This window comes from Perna viridis, chromosome 9, assembly GCF_037379345.1.
Source record: "Perna viridis isolate PV_CMFRI_1.1 ecotype Kerala chromosome 9, ASM3737934v1, whole genome shotgun sequence".
NCBI classification, from domain to species: Eukaryota; Metazoa; Mollusca; class Bivalvia; order Mytilida; family Mytilidae; genus Perna; species Perna viridis.
In genome coordinates, this window is record NC_142453.1 from 36,185,971 (window position 1) to 36,208,383 (window position 22,413).

The following is a 22,413-nucleotide window of genomic DNA, read 5'->3' on the forward strand; positions in this document are numbered from 1 at the left end:
AAGACTCAACAAGATACAAGCATACATGTAGTAGTACACATGTACTATGCTGTACTACACATGTAGACAAAAAACAACATTTTTTGTCTACATGTGTACAGAATCCATGATATACAAACGGCAAACTTTTGTAAAGAATGAAATGTGGAACAAATAATACACCTCTTGCACATCCTTAAAAGGACTCTGTATGCTAATTTCAATAGTTTTTGTTGATGATTTCAAGGATTTTTATAGTAGACTGGGCTGAAATTAGGTGAAGCTGATTTCAGATGTAAAGTTTTCGGTGTATTTAATGAACTGTATTTATAATATTTTATTACAGGTATGTGCAAGAGGTGTATTATTTTGTTCCACATTTCTAATCTTTACAAAAGTTCGCCATTTGTATGTCATAGATTCCATATAACATAAAACACTTTTTAACTGTAATAAAACAACTTTACCACCGAAAAAAAAGATGACAATGACAAATGTATTACTTAATGAAACCAATTAAATGTTAACTTACCAATGATATATTAACTGAATACATATAGAAAACCATGGCCAAAACGACTATGGCCAAGATGGACTATGGACACGATGACTATAAACAATATTAGCGTTTTTAAGGGGGGTATCAGAACAGAAATTTGCAAGTAAATATCAAACAATGATATTTGTTTTACCATAGTATACAATTGAATTATAATCATGTTTAGAATGTACGTGGCAATAGTCACCATTAATAAAGTGACGCAAAAAGAAACAAAACAATTTGTAAACAAATAAAAAGAAAGTCAGAGCGTTGAATGTCTACAACCAAGTCAGTCATAAAGATAGGACGAAACAAAGTAATGTTTTCACAAGGAAACACTTCTTTCATTGGTACACTATCTTTATTTTTATCTTACATCTGCTGTATGACTTTTCGCCGGAAAGTTTCACTTCTCCAATCATTTTGATCAGCCATTTCGATGAAAATAAAGGGAGATGATAAAAAACATATGTATGTGATCACTTCGTCTCCTCTATTGCTCGCCACTAACGTTTATTTCTGAAGGGGCTTTGTACTGTATCAGTGCATCTGCCCCCAGACTCTAATTTCAATATACACTGAATGGATATGTGTACACACCACACGTTCCAATGACAAGCTAAAGAAAGAATTGTTTGTTAGCTCTGCATGATCTTATTCAGCAAATTTAATATCCAAACGTCAGGCCGGGGCTTAAATTGAACACAGTTTCCAGGCAATGATTCTGACAAGAAGTACTGATATTATTAAATTGTTTGAATTTCTAGACGACAATATTGTGTCGAGTTCAGAGAACTGGTGTCCCAACAGTCTATTGGAATACCTATTGAAACAAACTGTGCGCCACTCTTGGCCGACATGTTTCTATATAAATACGACGATAATTTTGTACATGGATACTACAGAAAAAAAAAAGAAATACGGCTTACCCAGTCCTTCAATTTAAATTTTTGTTATAAAGATGATGAATCACCACTGAAATTTATCCCGTGGGGAGCAAAGATGAAATATATAATTTTTCCTGCCTTTTTATTTTTTTCTTATTGCCTGCCATGCCTTTTTATTTCTTGAAAATTTCAATCTGCTATTTAATTCAAATTTAATCATACTATTCCCTCGATAAAAATCAAATGACTTATACTTTGATCGAACGAGGTGAACTGGAAATTAAAGACACAACATATTAAACCTTCTACTTCTCATCAGGACCTAACCCTATACATGTGAATTAGATGACATAGGACGTTTAAACCGAAACCGTTGGACAAATATATAAAGTGACGATTTTTACTTTCAAATTGTAAACTTTTCCATTCAAATTGGCAATATTCCAACATCTCAAACCTATGGAAAGTCTCATAATTGGTCCGTTACTGGCGTGCATGATACATGATTTGTACAGTGACTTTTTAAGTTTTTTAAAAGCGAGGATACTGTCAAATAACTTCTAAGACAGGGCTTCGTTCAGTTTATGTTGATATCACTACAGAAAGAAGTTTTGTGGTTGTAATCACAATTTGTTGACCGATATGAAGTTTAAATATCACAGTTGAAATTAGCTATTTTTACTCTAGTCTACGTGCTTCAAAGCTCTTTAAACTATAGCCATGGTAAAAAAAATATAAACACATGACCAATATTTCTTTCAACAAATAGGCTGCGTCTATTCAAAACTATGACGAAACTAGCCCTTCTAGAATCGAAATCAACCACGGGCTTGCCATTTATGTCGTTATTTAACACCTCGCTATCGCTCGGGGGTAAAACAATGCGACCTAAATGGCCAGCCCGTGGTAAAACAATGATAAAATGGAGTTTCAGCGATTTATTTCATAATGAAATTTCACGCCTTACCGGTTTGACAAGCCTTGTTTTCTTAACTTCGCAGTGGTACGCAATATTAAGATGTCATCAATTGGATTCACAATGAAACTTAGAAAATAACTTTTTTAAAGTAATGCCGGAAACGTTAGAAGTAGTTAGTAAGACCTCAAACTTCTCATTGGTGTTAATTTGTTCAATTCCTTTTCAGTTTTTACATGTAATTGTGTATGTAGATCGCATCTGTTTTCACATTTCAAACACGTGCCTTGACTTTGATGCATCTACATTGTCCTTATTATGATACATTGATATCTGTTTTGCCAATATTTAGATTTACAAATACTTAAAATATTTTTAAAATTGTTTGTTTGAGCCAAAGAAGATTTATAGTTAAATATTGTTATACATATATACATATTTGACTTCGTATTATAAAACCAAATTGTATGAAGCCAAAAGTTAACTAAAATCTGTACCTAAAATAAACTGAGAAAAAAGTGCAATTCTGTCAGTTTAGTTCTGGTATTGTATATAAGCCTTGTGAACTTTTATATATCGTCATGCAAACCACTAGGATTAAGACTTGCTCTCATTTTTAATTGATTTTTAACAATTCATGAAGGATCACAAAACAAGAATAAATTTCCCGTTTGAGTTGTCTTTCCTAGACCTTACTCGTGTTAAATATCCCCTCCAAGTAGTATTTTTTATGCGTTTTTAGACCAATTTTCTCACACAAAGGCCTTAAGGTGTAGAAGTAGATGTATCCTTTATCAGTGGACCACCTAAAAACAAGTATAAAGAACTGATAGCATACCTATCAACCGTATTAGCACTTCTATTGTACGGACATTTATCCCTTTAGTGTTCTCGGGTTACCCTCCTCGTATCTCTCAGATGCTTTCACTTTCTTTGAAGTTTCAGTTTTCTTGCAGATAAACCTTTTTTCGTTACTGTCGTTAATGCTGAGATACTAGGTACAATAGGACATTTTTTATAATATGGTATTTTATGAGATGGTAAAAGTAATGCTTTGAGTTTATAGAACATGTATCTACACATTCTGTCTGAATGCTACTTCACCTATAGGTTATTATACTTTTTTTTGTTATTTTTTTTATTTGGTTTTGTTTTGTTTTTTGTTTTTGGTTTATTTTTTGTTGTGTGTGTGTGTGTGTGTTTCTCTCCTTATTGTGAGATTTTATCAAAACGATGATTTATAATTGTGGCATATTCAGGGGGTGGTTTCGAGTGTTGAAACCTTCAGTTTTTTTATTATTATTATTTTTCGCGCTTATTTCGTGCAACTTTTATGTATAAATTGAACAATCATAGAATTGAGTCCCTTTTTAGCTCACCTAGCCAAAGGCCACGTGAGCTTATGCCATCACTTGTACTCTAGGGGTTTCGACATTGAAACATATGTCAATTTAAGCAATTTTTCGGAAGGGGGTATATTTTGTTTATTTTACCACAAAACCCTAAGTGTTATCGCAACTTTCCTGGTACTGTTGTAAAGCTGAGATATAGGGCTATACGAGGATACCTAAATATGTTTAGTTTGTTCACACATATCCCAGTAAGGCTAAAACGCACAAAAATTTTAGTCACAAAAATCTTGGGGGGTTCAAGTATGGGCTAATACCGAAAAAGAATCCGAGAATATTTTTTGGCGACATATTGATTCGGTACTTGGAGGTATAAAGGTGCCTAAAAATCACAATGAAGGTGATGAGTGGGAGGGTGCACGGTGAACCTTCCAAGCCCATGGACTATTTGAAAATCTTCTCAAACGCCATTGTACAAAATTAATAAAAGTTGGCACATTTGTTCCTATAGGTATATCCTACTTAAAATGACCGTTGGGATTTTGTTTTATCCGTGAATAGATATGACTACCTGTACTTAAAATGGAACATAGGGGTCGGAAGTAATTAAAAAAAACTGCTGCCTTTAGCAAAGTTCTCTTGAGCCTCTAGTTTGTGGAACCCATCTCTGAATCAGCCAATGTCGAATACTGCATGTATGATGTTTATGTGCATTGTGCAAGAAGTATATGGAGTTGACCCAGAAATTCATTTAAAAATTTAGGAGATAGATACGAGCCATGATTTTATGAAGGGTAATTCCAAACTTATTTGCTCATTATGTTCAAATTTTGTACAAATTAAGCAAAGTTTTACGAGAAAGGGGTCCGACTCCCGGAACACTTTCCTATTACTGAGTGTGGACAAGTTGTAGTTACTAATTTGTAGAAAATACGTTACAAGTCAGTTAAATCCATTCTTTCATTCATTCATAGACATAATACAGACTTTAATTGTCATATTATCCAATTTACAGAATATCGCATTTCGAACCTATTTTGGATTCAAATTTCCATTGTACTTCAGAAGTTTAGTAGAATCCGTTCACCTGACAAGACCCCATAGGGTGCATATTCGACTAAATGATAACCCTGATTTCTAACCATATCCCAGTGATTCCATTTTCTTTTTGACAGTATTTTAATGGTCTGTAATATTTATATCTCCTACGAACATGAAGAGTAACTTGATATTGATTTATTTCCCATTGGTTTATTGTTCCCGTCATAATTAGGGAATAGTTCAAAGAAATTCCATGAGTTCAAAACAGAACACTAAAAACATTGCCACATTTGTAAGATCGTGTCGAGTCAGAACATACTGGTCAAAAAGCACGTGTCGAGTCAGAACATACTGGTCAAAAAGCACGTGTCGAGTCAGAACATACTGGTCAAAAAGCACGTGTCGAGTCAGAACATACTGGTCAAAAAGCACGTGTCGAGTCAGAACATACTGGTCAAAAAGCACGTGTCATTGTTTTTTTCCACTTGCTAGAGTTATTGTTTTCACTTGTAGCGTTATAATGTTAGTCTGTTCTTGAATTTCTGTTGTCAATTTTTGCAGTGAACCACCAATACTTATTTTGGAGATAGATGCAGTAAAAATAAATAAAAAAAAGCAATTGTATGTATTGCAAATTTCGATTTGCTGTGTACGTGTTTCAAGGAGTAACCTCTCACCAGCAGGATTAGAATCAAATGTATAGAGAGATCTAAACTTTAGAAAAAATGTATACAAGAAGTACTCAAGAACAAAATTATCGAAATAGGAAGCCAAGCCCATCACCGAGAGGTTCTACTATGGGCAATACGAGGAATGAAGCCTCGGTATTTTAGGTATTTTAAAAATTCTAAAACTGCAAATTTGGATAAATCTGATATAGTATACAGGTGATGGGTGTGCACAGAGGGGGTGGATGGTGTGAAGTCTTTCAGAGAAACTGTAAGTAGGTTGAACTCGTGATGGAGGGACGGTTCTAAAACTGAACAAGACCTGGAGAGTGTTTACCAGAGTATTGACAGACCATAAATGATAAGGAGAGTGTGTAGATTCACAAAGAGTCGACTATACAAGAAATAGGTAGACCTAGATAGAGAATGAACAGCCAGTAGAATGACATGTCCGGGAAGGCAACAAAGAATAGTACCGGGACAAGTAGAAAAAGACAGACAATATTGCACATAGAAAAAATCTTGACTCATTGTTTGTATCTGTTTGACAGACATAAAATAAACTGATAAAAAAGTACATGCGTTAAAACGGATAAAATCAAATTTGTACACGGGAATACACATTATAGATGGAATTTCAGACTGTTGATGATATCTTTATGATACGGTACAGGGTCAGCTATTTAATGCAGATTAGCCAGTTTAAACCTTTGATACCCGAAGTGCAAAGTTTTTATCAGACATGCACATGATCATGCTTCCAGTTCGACACGATCTGGTAATTCTAGTATCAGATTTACTTTACAGTACAGGTATCTCTATTTAATGTTCCTATTTCTATTACAAACACTTTGGGTAAAGATGGGACCGATCATCCTTTTGTTTTAGGTCAATAATTATTAGATAGTAAAAATGAATTTTTTTTATTACTTGTGACATTTTGAATAAATATAGAACTAGAAACTGGCTGAAATACGATTTACATTGAAAAGAAACATGGGTTGTTGAGGAAAAAAAAAGGGAAGAGATCGGAGCAATCGAATATGTTCAAGTGCCTGAGTTTGTTTTGTTTTGTTTGTTTGTTTGTTTGTTTTTGTTTGTTTTTGTTTGTTACCGATATGTTAGTTGGTTTTGCGCAATTGAAATTTTTCTATCGGACCAAGAAAAAATTACAGTAAAAAGGGCAAAAATGAGCAAATGATAGCCTGCACCCCATTATAAGTCTCAAGATCCGCCGCTGTTATGATTTATAACTACAGTGTACTCATTAGTATGAGAAATGATTTTAATTTTCCCCTTTTATGTTTCAGTTCTTTAACCCCCATATAACAGTATATATGAACTGTACGGGTTTGACACCATAACATTACATTCCACTCGTGTCACACGTACTGGCATTAAATCTTCAACTACTAAATGTGGTTCTTTAATTAATATTTCGCCTGTCCAAAAGTATTGTATTTTCACGGATGGACGGACATGAACGTGTTTGTTGGCTCATTAATTGTTGTAATGAGCTGATTTTAGGTGATTGTAATGACATACAATTATTTTTCTGAGATGTAGATAAGACTATAGTGAAGTACTCATATTTCCAAGAGCCAGGCACGGACAAGACATTTGGATCATTGTGCCGTTATAGTCGTTCCGGATTTTTTCCCCCAAAGAACTTTGATGCCTGTGAAAGGCTACAGGTTTGCTTCTTTTTCAAGAATAGACAATTCAGTTAAATAATTTAACATACCACTAATTTCGTTCTCGATTGCATACAAAGTTGTATACCATAGATACCTATAATGACATCATAAGAAACTTGTACCGATTTCAAGTTTTCTGAAAGGACGTAGCACTATATCACTGCAAAGATTTCATATATTCACTGGTTATATATAAAAGACTCGAAAACAATTCCTCATTATTTGTTATTCATTGTGCAAATCAAAATGTATTTATAGTTAGTTTGTTTAGAAGAGGGTTTGTGTCAAATTTTGTCTTGCATGGGGTTTGCTACTATTTCTGTCATGACGTAATCGATTTAAATATCTCTTATTGAACTCTAGTACTGCTTTGTTTATTTTAAGAATCATAGTCTCATAAGATCAAATGGTTCCTATCTAAGTATCTTTCCTTACCAAGAATCTTGTCCGATTCTTAGATTTGCTTGTGTTTAACCTTATTTCATATACTCATAAAGTGCACATTATAGAAGTTAATGTTTAACCATTATACATGCATGATCATAAATGTTAGTGTTAAAATTTCAGAAATTTAATTCAGTGAAAAGAACTTTCTAATGTAATCGTAAATAATGAAAAAGACTTGCGCATCACAATGCAACTGACATTTGAGACACTCACGAGTCGTGTTCGTATACGTCTTCCTTAAAAAGAATACCATTATAAATATCACCTATGGTTTAATTATCGTTCTCTTTGATTTTGCTTACTTTAAAGGAAACAGATAATTGTCAATGGATATTATCGACCCAACCATGAATATTGCTGGTTTATCTACATTGATGCATTTTAACCGATCGACTTGAGTAACAGTGATACCTAAAACTCTTGACCAGTATTGTAAGTTTGATTCCGGACTGCCAAGTAATGGTAGTAGTGATACGTAAAACTCCTGACAAGTATTGTCAGTTTGATTCCCGACTGCCTGGTAATGGTAGTAGTGATACGTAAAACTCCTGACAAGTATTGTCAGTTTGATTCCCGACTGCCTGGTAATGGTAGTAGTGATACCTAAAACTCCTGACCAGTATTGTTAGTTTGATTCCCGACTGCCTGGTAATGGTAGTAGTGATACCTAAAACTCCTGACCAGTATTGTAAGTTTGGTTCCCGACTGCCAGGTAATGGTAATATTAATACCTAAAACTCCTGACAAGTATTGTCAGTTTGATTCCCGACTGCCTGGTAATGGTAATAGTGATACCTAAAACTCCTGGCCAGTATTGTAAGTTTGGTTCCCGACTGCCAGGTAATGGTAATATTAATACCTAAAACTCCTGACCAGTATTGTCAGTTTGATTCCCGACTGCCAGGTAATGGTAATAGTGATACCTAAAACTCCTGGCCAGTATTGTCAGTTTGATTCCCGACTGCCTGGTAATGGTAGTAGTGATACCTAAAACTCCTGACCAGTATTGTTAGTTTGATTCCCGACTGCCTGGTAATGGTAGTAGTGATACCTAAAACTCCTGACCAGTATTGTTAGTTTGATTCCCGACTGCCTGGTAATGGTAATAGTGATACCTAAAACTCCTGACCAGTATTGTTAGTTTGATTCCCGACTGCCTGGTAATGGTAGTAGTGATACCTAAAACTCCTGACCAGTATTGTTAGTTTGATTCCCGACTGCCTGGTAATGGTAATAGTGATACCAAAAACTCCTGACCAGTATTGTAAGTTTGATTCCCGACTGTCAGGTAATAGTGGTTAAAATTATAAGGTCAAAAGAAGTTAAAGTTGTCGTGTAATGATAGTCAGAATTTAAAATTATTGTAATAGAAATTCCAAATTACTCGGTGAAATGTAATACGGATTCACTTTACATTGAAGTGATTATGGCAATAGGGATCCAGTGTACATGGTTATAGTTATTGTAATAGGGATCCAATTTACCTGGTAATGGTAAAAGGGATGTAATTTACATAGTAATCATTATAGTGATGAAGATCCAATTTATATAGTATTCATTAAAATGGCGATGGTTGGTACTAGGAATCCAAAGTAACATAGTCATGGTGATAGGGATTATTACATTTATCTAGAAATAAGGATAAATCTAAAACTACACGGTGATGGTGAAAGGGATTAAGGTCCCCTTTGCAATGGTAATAGGGATTTATAGTAACATATTAATAGTAATAGGGATTCATAGTAAAACAGTAATAGTAGTAGGGATTCAAAGCCACTTGGTAATGGCAATTGGGATTCAAAGTCCCCTTAGTAATGGTAATAGGGATTCAAAGTAACATGGATACCGTAATAGGGATCAAAGTCCCTTTGGTAATGGTATTAGGGATTCAAAGTAACATAGTAATGGTATTAGGGATCCAAAGTATCCTTGGTGATGGTATGCGGGATTCAAAGTTACATAATCATGGTAATAGCGATCCCAAATGCCCTTGGTAAAGGTAACAGGGATTCAAAGTAACTAATAGGATTCCTAAGTTAAGTGATAATGGTAACAGAAAATCAATTTTACCTGATAATAGTAAAAGGGAATCAAATTTATGTGGTGGTTGAAATAGGAAATCAATGCTACTTCGTGGTGGTGATAGGGAAAAATGTTGCCTTGTGGTTGTGATAGGATAAAATCAATGCCTCCTGGTGGTGGTGATAGGACATCTCTTTACCTGTGCTTGATTTCATAAAAAAATCTCAAATTGAGATCTTCTTCAACATAAATTTTGACCAATCAGATCACTTGAAATTGAAGATTTGAAAACAAACTCAGGATTTGAGGAAATTCTCAACTTGAGATTTATTATCATGAAACTGAGGCCTGGTAAGATCCCTGGTTATGATTAATTCAAACTTTTTCTAGATCTGGTAATTGGTAATGGTAATGATTTCAGTGATGTATAGTTGTATATTTTTGTGGTTGTGGACTGGATAAAGTAAATATACTACCTGGAGTATTTTTAATTGTGTAGGGGTATCCTATGCTGTGCTCATATTTTAGTGGAGTAGATGGTCTATAGTTTGTAGAGTTGGTATACCTTAATCAAATGTTTGAGTGTTTTAATGTTGTTAAAAATCACATGAAAATTGAATAATCCTTGTAAGGTCTTTCTTTTCAACTGAACCGCTAGAAATAATCATTTTTGCCAATGATAGCCAAGGAATGCATGAAGCCATCTACTTTGATATTACACTGTAATCCTCTATCATGAACAAGAATAGTCACTTATTTTATTTCCTGTGAATGTGTCTTTTACCCAGTATAGATCATTGAAAGTTCAGCCAAACAGAACATGAAACTAATGAATTTGGATGTAAATAAACTTTATGTTTGATCTTTGTGTCTAGTTAAACACAAAAGAAGGGAGATAACTTACTGACCAACTAAAACACACAAGGGAGATAACTTACTGGCAAATTACCTTACAACAAACAAGAAAGAGAACTTATAAGGATTTATTACAGATAAAAAGTCCATGTAGTGTATAAAACAGATGATGTTCTATGTACAACTGAGGAGACTCTATAACATGCTGTACAATGATCTACCCCTAATACATGCCGAGATACTATATACAAATACTATGTACATAACAACAGCATCACAACATTATAGCGAATGTTGGTGGGATTTTCTCGCTATGAGGCTTTCTAACTTCAAAAGAGAGTAGCAATAAGAAATTATTAAAATACACAATAATATTTCAGTGGATAAAATGTTCATCAAGATATTAAAAAGTTAAAAATGGTTGATATTACTGAGTCTATTCTGTACATAGTAAAAAGTTAACAACATGGCTAAATGCCTGAAGCAAACTACTTAAGCCATTTATACATAAATAGTAGATTTAATTTGCAAGATATGCCAGTTGATATAATTATGACTAAGACAATATTGAAAAGGAAGACACATGATTTATCTTGAATTATCTTTAAGAAAAAGAAACCACTCCACTATCAGTTAATATCAAAATTCTAAAATGCCAATAATTCAATATTTTACTTATAAGATCCAATCTACATACAATCCAATAAAAATAAGACAACTCTTACAGACTGCCTTAACAACACTTTCCCTAGTGTCTAATGGAAGAATGTATAGGAGATCTCAGTTCATTATTATGATATATACTGTAATATATTGATAACATAATGATAAACATTAGATAAATAGCTTAGTAACTGGTAAGTATAGAGAAACATCAAATTGGTAATTCAAGTACTTATTTATTTTAAAGGGCAGATTCGTGCAATATGAAAAATTCCATGTTAATGAGAATTGGATGGAAAAATCCATTTATTGTGACCATTACAGCGCAAACAATGATAATATTCAAGGGACTGATTTGGTCTACCCTTGATTAAATGAAAATTACCAGATCTACTGTGTTGAGAAGGGACTGAATTTTTTCTTAGACTATTCAATAAATCTTGATAGAAAGTTAAAGTCTCTTTCTCAATTGTCCACTCTATCAACCAACTCCATCCCTTGACCATGATCATTATATGTGCTCTAATAATATCCAACATTGCATCATGAGGTAATGTAATTTTACTGTAAGGATCTTTTTCACTGAATGAAATAGATTGAATTTTACCTGCATGACCAATATAATATGGTTTGTTTAACCCAAAATAATTAAAAATACTTTCAAAAGGTACTGACAGAACTCACAGAAGTAAGCCTTCACCTGCAAGTTTAAAGTTTCTTAAACCTCTGAACAGACAATAGTAATAGAATATAAGTTGAAACATAATGCAAAGAAGGTATAGACACTTAGCTACATGTAAGCACATCATATATATTATAATCTTGCTACATGTAAGTTAGCTATGGAACACATTACAAAAACTTCATCCATAAATCTTATAAAGTAACATTATTAAGCCTAATATTTTGACATTACATGCAACTGTTTGTAATAAATATCATCTCTGATTGCATTTAACAGATGGTGTGATCATCAACTATTACATGTTATTTTGTATGAAATTATGTAAAATCTACAAAAAACATCAAATTCAGACCATCACATTAAAGATTTGTGATATGGAATTGGGTAACTATACAAAAAAAAAATAAAAATAGATCTATAGCATTTTTAATATGCTATATAAAGATTATCTTAAAGAAATAATATTAGATCTTTATTTCTATAAAAGATTTGCCTAGACAAAATGAGAATCATGTATCAATGATTTACGTAATACCATACAATTTGATCTGGGAAAGTGATTATACTGGCACAACATCAGCTCTGTGTACGTCAGATGTTTTTACATGTATGTACACTTACTGATGGTTGAAGATTACTGTGTTATAATGATGTACTATGACGCTGATACCAATACATCACAGAAAGTTAGGTACGTAACAATTACAAAAACACAAATTTCATATATATCTTATTAAAACTTGGTGTTCCTGGGGTTCAAAACTTTAAACTGAATTCAAGACATGAAATCCTAGTGAGAGCATGGCTTTTGTCAACATCATTTGAACTGATTGAGCTACATTGTTCATGGATAGCTAGTGAATCTCTGAATCGGCGGACTTTGGTCATGATGAAAAAGACTTGCAATTGGAACAAATCTTAATAATCATTGCTGTCTCTAAGGCACTTATCTAAACACAGATACTAGGGATTCTTCAGGTCATCACAGGATTTCACTCAAACATAAAACACAGAATTTGAGGTATCAATGCTCTAAAAGTTGAATGAAAGATGAGAAAGAGGTGAAATAATGTTTTTTTTGAGTATTGAGTATTTCAAAAGCAATGTAACTATAAAACAATTGTTCATTAGGCATCTGGCTACTGTATGACTTCTTACTTATTCACAAGGATGCATGGATACCCATTTTTTTTCATTAAATCTTTGTGTTGGATTTCAAAATAATAAAATGACTATTCATTAGATTTCAAGTTGTAACCAATACAAACAAGAGCTAAGAAAATGTAGAAACATTATTGACTTTGTTTTTTTTCTGTTTAAAGTCTAAAATTATACTGGCCTTATTGAACACTGGTACTCAGGAACTAAAACTAAGTCTGTTGAATCAGATAGTAGATTATATAAGTAGCACTAAAACCTGGCCATGCTTCATAACTTATTATTAATCACATCGTTAAATATTGATATATCATAATAAAATGATATTTAAATGCTGAACGAATACAATAATCATGAATAGAAAATAGTTTTGATTCAAATCTTACTACACATCAAGTAAAAAATCACAAAAAAATCTATTAAAATGCTCATCTGACAAAATATTACATAAAATTTAAACGAAGTTGCAGATCCACAAAACTCTTTACATTCAACCATTTGAAATAATGATACTCAAGCATCTCAGATACACTGATTTGATCATAGAAATGACAATAAATACATGTATGTCCAAATATTTACTGCATGTAGCTCAGATCAAGATGAATGATGTGTTCTGGTGGATGTTACATGTACATTTTTCCCGTTTAATCAGCTCCCAGCGTCCATAGCAGTGAGGTACATCGATGGCTCTCCAGCGTGTAGACTGTCCTGGAACACCATGACCTTTACATCTCATTCCAAGGTGTTTGTGCATGGCAAATGGCTGGCATTCGACACAGACTTCATGACCAGCTTTGAGGTAAGTGGCCCAGTGTTGATGTTCCTGAGTATTGTTTGTACATCTGGTTGATGACTCTGTGATCTTGTATGTTCCACAATAACTGAAATTGAATAAAAAAAATATCATTGTAAGTACAAAACTTCAAAAACATGAAAATTGGTTGTGTGTGACATTGATAGACTTCCTACAAGTCTTTCTGTAATATATGCTGTTCTAAAACTTCAAATCATCAATCTCAAACATTTGATAAAGGATATTCTGTTTTTTTTCTCCAAGTTTCTGTTTTGTGTATTCCAAAAAGCCTTAACTTTAAGATATTCCTTGATACCTGGGGTTAGATATTGTCATGTCTTTGGCTAGGACTTTAAATTGATGAATAAATCTTTAACTTCATGACATAAGTTTAGATTTCTCAAAAAATGACAGTTCAATGTAACGCCGAGTTCATTATACTTTATGCATTTAAATAAAAATAACCATAAATTTTCAGTGGAAAAATCTTTTATGTGCATTTGAAATAATCTGTTATCCTCAGGAAAATGATAACCTAATAATGTTATAACAGGAGTATACAAAGATATGTCAGATGGCCTTAGGTTTATAAAAACATAAACATTATTGTGACTAATCCATAAACATTAACTTGCATTATCTTAAAAAGATTGAAAGGAGAGAATGAAACTTGTTCTTCACAATGAACCAATTCACAACTAAAACCCTTCAGATTTAAAACTAAAACAATATTTTAATAGAAAATTTCTTACTGATAAATTGTGACGGTATGAATTATAGAACATTGACATTGGGTGACAATTATGGTAACACCCGCTACCTTTCTTTACCACGTTATTACACAGGTGTGACATTTACACCTGTAGAAATTGGAACAGGGACAAAAATGAAGACTAAAGTTTGCTGAATGTATATGCCAACATCTGTGCTTTTTATGTCATGAATATGACTTCTGCTTGTCTGTTAAAGTCTTTATAAAGATTACACTTAAGCTAATTAAAGTACATAATTAGTGCCAATTAGTACAGAGCTGTTGCCAGAAACCTAACCCATAGAAGACCAACTTTTTTTTGACTGATATGGACCTGGCTAATGACACAACTATCACCCCATATAAAGTTTGAAATCATTAGAATGGTATCACAAACTGGCATAATGAGAGAATGGTATCCTCATACAATAGGTCATTGCATGTTTTGTTTGGATTAACCAACCCAATGGATATCAAGACTTTGGTGTCTTGCAGTGAATTAGTTAATTGACATGACTGAGGACAATTGTGACAAAAAGGTATGAAATCATTAGAAGAATATCAGCATTTGACATTTAAAAAGTAATTAATAATCTTATTTTGTGATTATAATGCTGTTCTTTGAAGTATACTACACACAAAGATTCATTGCATACTTCAAAAGAGTCATAAACAGTTAATTCCTATCTAAGTTGGCTTCAACAATAGAAAAAATATCTAACCCAGTGATCATCATTTAAAAAATCATTTAGAGATTGGCAATTAAAAAGTAATTAATGGATATATTTTCCCCTAATAGGTTTACTACACTAGAAAATAAAGAATAATATGTTATATAGGATTTGCATTATATAGAAGCAAGTACCATGAGGTTCAACACTTTTGACTTCTGAGACCAGCTACTATAAGTTTAAGTGGGTCTGATTCATTTCAGAAATGTAACAGTTATCCATGAATATTTCACAAATATTTCACAAATAACTTGAGATTTGCTAATGCACATAAAACTGATGCACCGGACAGCATAAATTCCAAAAATAATATCTTAGAAAAGCTTTGCTTCTATTTGAATAATACATTTGGAGATATGTTTTTTCCAAGGCAGGTATTAGGTTCATAACTACCAGTGAAGCAGGAAAGAAAGATGAGTAAGTACAGAAAACTTTTCCCGAACTTTACCATAAATTTTGTATGAAGACGAAAAAAAAATTAAAGCACTACCAACAGAAAATAAGTTAAAACCCATGCTGAAAACACCATAAAACAATGCAGTGAAACACAACCGGTATAAAGAGATAAATGAGGAAAGGGGAAATCACTGGAATGTTCTATTTAACAAAAATTGCCAAGACAGCAAAAAGTTGATAAAACTGCTGAAAACACAATAGTGCAATCTAATAAAGCCCAAGAGAGACTATGGTACTCCATCAACACAGTTGTGAAAACATACTTGATGAGATTTTCCCACCAGGCTTCTGTTATGAGATTTGCATGACTATTGGCAGGCAAAATAAGGCAACAGTAGTTAACAACCTTGGACTAACATACAAAGTACTGGTAGTCTTTTCCCAAACTAAACCAACAATATTTAGGTGTATAAATTTTCACCCCTCAACATGAACTAATGACTCTCTCTTTAAACTCCTCATAACTTACTATAAATCATGGCTTACCAATTACAACCCCTTAGAAAAAATAAGACTTAATATTCAGTAAATACTATAATCCTAAACCGGTACCCTGTTGAGTTGATGTGACTGATAGGTAAATGAAAGAACCAGAGGTACTTACTGTTATAACATAATTGAAGTGAAAATTACTGAGTTTTAATGTAACATGATACTGGTGACTCATAGATATGTCAACTTAACCAACATAACAATATCTACCCTCTATAGACAAAATAATATACATTGTACTGATATACCCTGCAGTGATCTATATAAACCCTATATGATGGGACCAATATAGTGATTTCTATCCTCAGTAAATAAGGTGGTACTAGACATAACATTCATTTCAATGGTGGCTTCTACCAAATGTCACCATGTCAAACATTCAGATAATTGTTTGTTGAATATTCAGTTTCAAGAATAACTTTAGATAAAGTCAACTTTTAGAAAGTTTTTCATCTTCAAACCTGATAGTAATTTCTTCTATGTAGCATGTTAATGGTCAAAACTGGAATTGCTGATGGTGGCATTTTCTTGAAAATAATATCAGATAAATAACTGATGTGAGAAAAAAATGACTTGCTGAGTGGAGTGATGCATAGATATTTGAAGGGAATAATGATAGAAAAATCCAGATTATATATATATATTTATAATAAAAAAAAAACAAGCATTCTGACAGTATTGCTGATGCAATACAGTGTCCCTTTTCGGCCTTTGAACTCATTGCCTTTATGATAATTTTTTTATATATATGTGAACTAACAATGGATGGTGTTATTTTTTAACAATCAAGAGAAAATAACTCTTGAATAGCAAAAGCAAATTCCATCAAAATCAAACCTGAGCTTCATTTTACAGTAGATAATAACATTTTTGCATTACAGAAAGCTGCATAAAGACATTCTCTTTCTATCACCTGGAAAGTTGAAAAAAACTTCGTTATTATAAATTAAAGGGCAAATAACTCTAGAATGACAGTAGCAATTTGCATCAAAATGATGAAATATAAAATTTTATGTAATTTTCTATGTCAAAGGGCCATAAGTTCCATATAAATCATTTTGCCGCAATAATATTTAAATTTAATTTGTAACTTGTCATGATAAGACTAGCTAACAAATATGAAATCAATTGGATGAGGCATTACAAAGAAAAGTCTGGAAAACATAAAATTTTATGAAATTTTCTATGTCCAAGTGACACAACTTCTGTAAAAATCATTCAACGGTAACATCATTCGAACTTAACTTGTAACTTGTCATTATAAGACTATATACCAAATATGAAATCAACTGGATGAGGCATTACAAAAAAAAGTCCAGAAAACATAAAATTTCATGAAATTTTCTATGTCCAAGGGCCATAACTTCCGTAAAAATCATTCAACCGTAAGGTCATTCAAACTTAACTTGTAACTTGTCATGATAAGACTATATCCCAAATATGAAATCAATTGGATGAAGCATTACAAAAAAAAGTCCAAAAAACATAAAATTTCATGAAATTTTCTATGTCCAAGGGCCATAACTTCTATAAAAACCATTCAACCATAATGTCATTTCAACTTAACTTGTAACTTGTCATGATAAGACTATATCCCAAATATGAAATTAATCGGATGAGGCATTACAAAAAAAGTCTGGAAAACCAAGTGTGACTGACGGACTGACAGATGGACGGATGGAGTGCCAACTTAAGTCCCCTTCAGCATTTGCCGAAAGGGGACCAAAAAAAACAAAAAAAAAACAATGTTCATCTAATTTTGTGTCAGACAACTGGGGGTTACCTTTAGGCCAGATTTAAACTGTCCTGTTTTATACTGATTATTCGTGACCAAGTCCCACATTCACAAATTAGAAATCACCAATGTACTTAACAAAGCAGTCAACCAGTTAAAAATTTCATGAATATTTGATTATTGGTAGTATTGGTTCAATTGTTATGATTATTATACAAAAAAAGATTTCAAACTGGGATATTGGAAATATTTGATGACCCGTATTTCATGATTGACAGCTGACTTTTGACCTAATTTGTTTCAGTGCTATATGGGAATGTACCTTGTTTTCTATGGGGAAAATATATTTCTACATATATTTCCATAATTACAATAATATATTTTACTTCTTATACATGAACCTGAAGTTAAAGTAAAATTTGGACAATTTGCCACTCCCTTTTTTGGGAACAGTTATTACACAAATCTCTCTATGCTCTTCAATTCTTAATCTCAAAAATATTCTTGTTTTCATGTTAAAATTAATAAAGAAGAACGAGACTGTCAATAAACAAAAAAAAAAAAACAAAAAAAACTATTAACTGTGCATGATTTATCAAAAGATTTGAACTTTTCAATTTGGACTGTAATCAGGAATTTATAGTTCCTTTACATACTGACATTTATCTTCGGTTTATTTTAATGTAGAACTGTCTGAAATATCTGATAATTAATGACTACTGAAATTCCAATTTCAGTTCATCAGCCAAACACTTGCAGAGAATACAGAAAGCCATGTGATAACATATTTCAATCACTACAGACAACATACCATGTGATCACTACGAACAACATTATTAAAATGTCCTGGTATTTCTCCAATACCATTTTTCTTCATGTCTATGAAATATGCATTTATTCATTAAAGATATTTGAAAAAGGGAAAGCAAAAAATTTAACTCATTGAAACTTCTTAACATCAAACTCACAGGTTCTTTCATCTGCCAAATACTTTAAGGTCCCAATATACATAGTGATAAGAGCAAGAGGATTTTTTGAAAAAGTAAAATAAACTGTCCTGGTATTTCTCCAATATTATTTTTCTTCCTTTAAATGAAATATGTTTGTACTTATAACAAGAATGTATTGAGATAGAAGGATAGCCTAGGTCCTCTTCAAAGGTGCATCTTCCATGAAATGAAGCCAAATGAAACTCCCTAAAGCTTCTAACATTTTGATAATAAAAACATCCCCTCATTACGAACATTGCAGAGAAACAAAGTTTTTGAAAGCACAAAATAAACTGTTCTGATTTCCTTCCAACATCATGTCCATTAAATACTATTTTAGTGGCTTATTTATTACAGTGATGTAATGTTCAATATATTTGTGGGATATTACAATCTGTGAAAATAAGAAATCAGAATTTTTTTGCCATTTTTGAGCAGTATTGAAATTATCCAGTGATCATGAAAATAACATTACATTTAGATACCGTATAAGAGTGTCAGAAGGTATCCAAGAAATTTTCTACTTGAGAACAAACAGTGAAACCTGTCTAATCTGAACCCTAAGTGAACAAGAAACCTGTCTAATCCAGACAAGTCATAAAGTCACTTTCAGACAAATTCAATGGATTTTTGAACCTGAGTAAATTGAAACCATGTCTTTACTTAAAAAAACTGTCATCTCAAAAAGACCCCAGTAAATGAAGCCATGAGTTAACAAAGCTGTCATCACAAAAAGACCTAAATAAATGAAACCATGAATTAACAAAGCTGACATCTCAAGAAGACCTGAAGAAATGAAACCATGAGTTAATAAAGCTGCCATATCAAAAAGACCTGAATAAATAAAACCATGAGTTAACAAAGCTGCTATCACAAAAAGACCCGAATAAATGAAACCATGAGTTACCAAAGCTGGTATCTCAAAAATACCTGAATAAATGAAACCATGAGTTACCAAAGCTGACATCTCAAAAAGACCTGAGTAAATGAAACCATGCCTTTACTTAACAAAGCTGCCATCTCAAAAAGACTTGAGTAAATGAAACCATGGTTTAACTTTACACAGAATAATCAAGGGAACCAAGATTGTAGCGGTAATCAAAAGAATGTAACCCAGGGACAAAGACCAGACATGGAAAACAGACACACACAACAAAGAACATGAAATAACTAAAATCATACATAGCTGCCATTTCAATGAGACCTGAGTAAATGAAACCATGACTTAAGAAAGAAAGCTGCTGTATCAATGAAACCATGACTTAAGAAAGAATGCTGCCATCTCAATGAGACCTGAGTAAATGAAACCATGACTTGAGAAAGAATGTTGCCATCTCAATGAGACCTGAGTAAATGAAACCATGATTCAAGAAAGAAAGCTGCAGTATCAATGAGACATGAGTAAATGAAACCACGACTTAAGAAAGAAAGCTGCCATCTCAATTAGACCTGAGTAAATGAAACCATGACTTAAGAAAGAAAGCTGCTGTATCAAAGAGACCTGAGTAAATGAAATTATGACTTAACTTAAGAAAACTTACGATTTTATTTGGTTCAGACAGATTACAGTAGAATTAATTCATTATATATATCAACTACTCTAAATTTGAAAATTACTAATTTTTTTTCCCTGATGTTGCAAAAATAAGCATTGCACGTTAGAAAATGACGAAACTGCTATAAATTGAGCAATAGTAACAGTATTTATAAAAACATTGAAGCACATATATGTATGTTATCTATCAAAGTATATAGGTCAACATTTTTTCAAAAAATTCTTGAACAACACTATATCTAAAAATTGCAAAAGTATTGAAACCAACATAAATAACATTGATCAGCTGATAATTAACAAAAAAGATCCAGATGGATTCCTAAAACTTAAGAAAATAAATTGAGTTTTCATCAGATACACAGATAAAGGTTAGTTTGTCAAGAGACATTTATCAAGTTATCCACAAGAGAAATAATCACATGACAAGGTAGTCACATGACAAGGTAGTCCCTTATGGGGGCAGGTGATACTCAAAAATCCTCTTTGATCTTTATCAAATAAACTTCAATATTTCAATTCAAAAGGCATGATAAACAACAGAAACCTTTTGTGTTGGACAAGACAGTGAAAAGTATGCGGACCTAATATATCACAATTCTGAAATTTTATGAAAAAAACTGTCAAACATTTGTTTCATTAAAGCTTGCATGTATGATCTTTTCCATGTCTGGTAGCAGTTTAAACGAAACATTTTAGATCATCAATCTGTTACAGTTCCTAAATTACATTAATAGTGATAACTTCTGTAATAAATCCTTAATGTGGGAAATTCACCACAAAGCTATATCAAGGAAATCTGTTCAAGTTATATAAGTGATCAATGCCTGAGAGTTAATAACATAATAACTTCATAAAGATCTGGTAAAGATTCTGGACAGAGAAATGAGTCACTTAACCTATGGATAGTAATGATATGAAAAAAAATGAGTTTTGGCAAATTGTACCACTGCAAGATTAGCAATGTTTGAGTCATTGTCATTTTTAGGACTTGCCCTCTAGAAAAGATTTTTCTAACAGAAACCATTGGCTTAGAAGTGAGTCACAATTCTAAAGAAGACAGCTGTTTCAAAAATATTGGGCAGCAGGAAAGTTGGAGTAGGATTAATGAGTAAGAAAGACGGGGAATGTCAATTTATCAATAATATGCCTACCCCTAATTTGGTGTGAATGTATCTATTTACAAACTACTGGAGTCCAAGCTCAATCAACACCTGCTTCCAGCTATTGAAGGAGAGAGGCAGGAGTGAATTAGGAATGGGAAGCAGGAGTGAATGAGAAATGGATGGCCAGAGAGGATGACAAGTTAGAGCTATGACAGATTGGAAAGTGAGATCAAGTAGGAGGCAGCTAGGATATAATAACAAGTGAGAGGCAAGATAGAGTGAGAAGTGATAGGAGGAGAGAATGAAAAGTGAGAGGAAAGGGGAGAATGAAAAAAGAGGGGGAATGACAGTAGGTGAGAAAGTGAACAGGAAGGCAGGAGAGAATGATATGTGGGAGGCAGGAGAGAACGAGAATGAAAGACATGTGAAAATATTTCTTGTGTTGTTCTTGCACAAAATGGTTATGACAGATAGTTATCTATCTAATAAATGGACATATGACAATCTACTTTGTAACAATAATGAGTTAGGTAAATATGTTCTCATTAAAAAATCTTTGAAACAAATACTACATGTTTAACATCATTTTATGAATAATACAATGTTTGACCATGAATAGTATGATCCCTCACCTAAGAACCTTTGAATCTGTTGATACTAATTTTTTTACATCATGCCATTAAAATTCCATACATGTAAAACATGTCTGAGTGTTTTAAAAGTAGTCTAATTTCATATAAACAACCATTTATAGGTTTATGATGCATGATTCACTATTTTCTTTGGAGGTGTTAAAATGCAGTTTCCTCCCAAAGTTTATATAAGTCTAAAATACTTAATTTTAAGGCACACTCTGAACTTTGATCGTAATTTTCATATCATTTTTTCTTCAAATGA

General features: G+C 32.6%; 2 protein-coding genes across 4 annotated transcripts in view; both read right to left on the reverse strand.

Annotated features, from left to right (window-relative positions):
• Positions 1 to 1,039, reverse strand: part of LOC148608193 (mediator of RNA polymerase II transcription subunit 15-like) — a 63,498-nt gene extending 62,459 nt beyond the window's left edge. For all 3 annotated transcript variants that reach the window (XM_088547312.1, XM_088547311.1, XM_088547310.1), the window contains exon 1: positions 897 to 1,039. In XM_088547312.1, the coding sequence (XP_088403438.1) occupies positions 897 to 955 (59 nt within the window). In that variant the 5' untranslated portion in view covers positions 956 to 1,039. The remainder of the gene's footprint in view (positions 1 to 896) is intronic.
• A 9,475-nt stretch (positions 1,040 to 10,514) lies between these two features.
• Positions 10,515 to 22,413, reverse strand: part of LOC148608194 (somatomedin-B and thrombospondin type-1 domain-containing protein-like) — a 54,315-nt gene continuing 42,416 nt past the window's right edge. Inside the window, exon 4 of the mRNA XM_088543916.1 lies at positions 10,515 to 13,792. Within this exon, the coding sequence (XP_088400042.1) occupies positions 13,501 to 13,792 (292 nt within the window). The 3' untranslated portion in view covers positions 10,515 to 13,500. The remainder of the gene's footprint in view (positions 13,793 to 22,413) is intronic.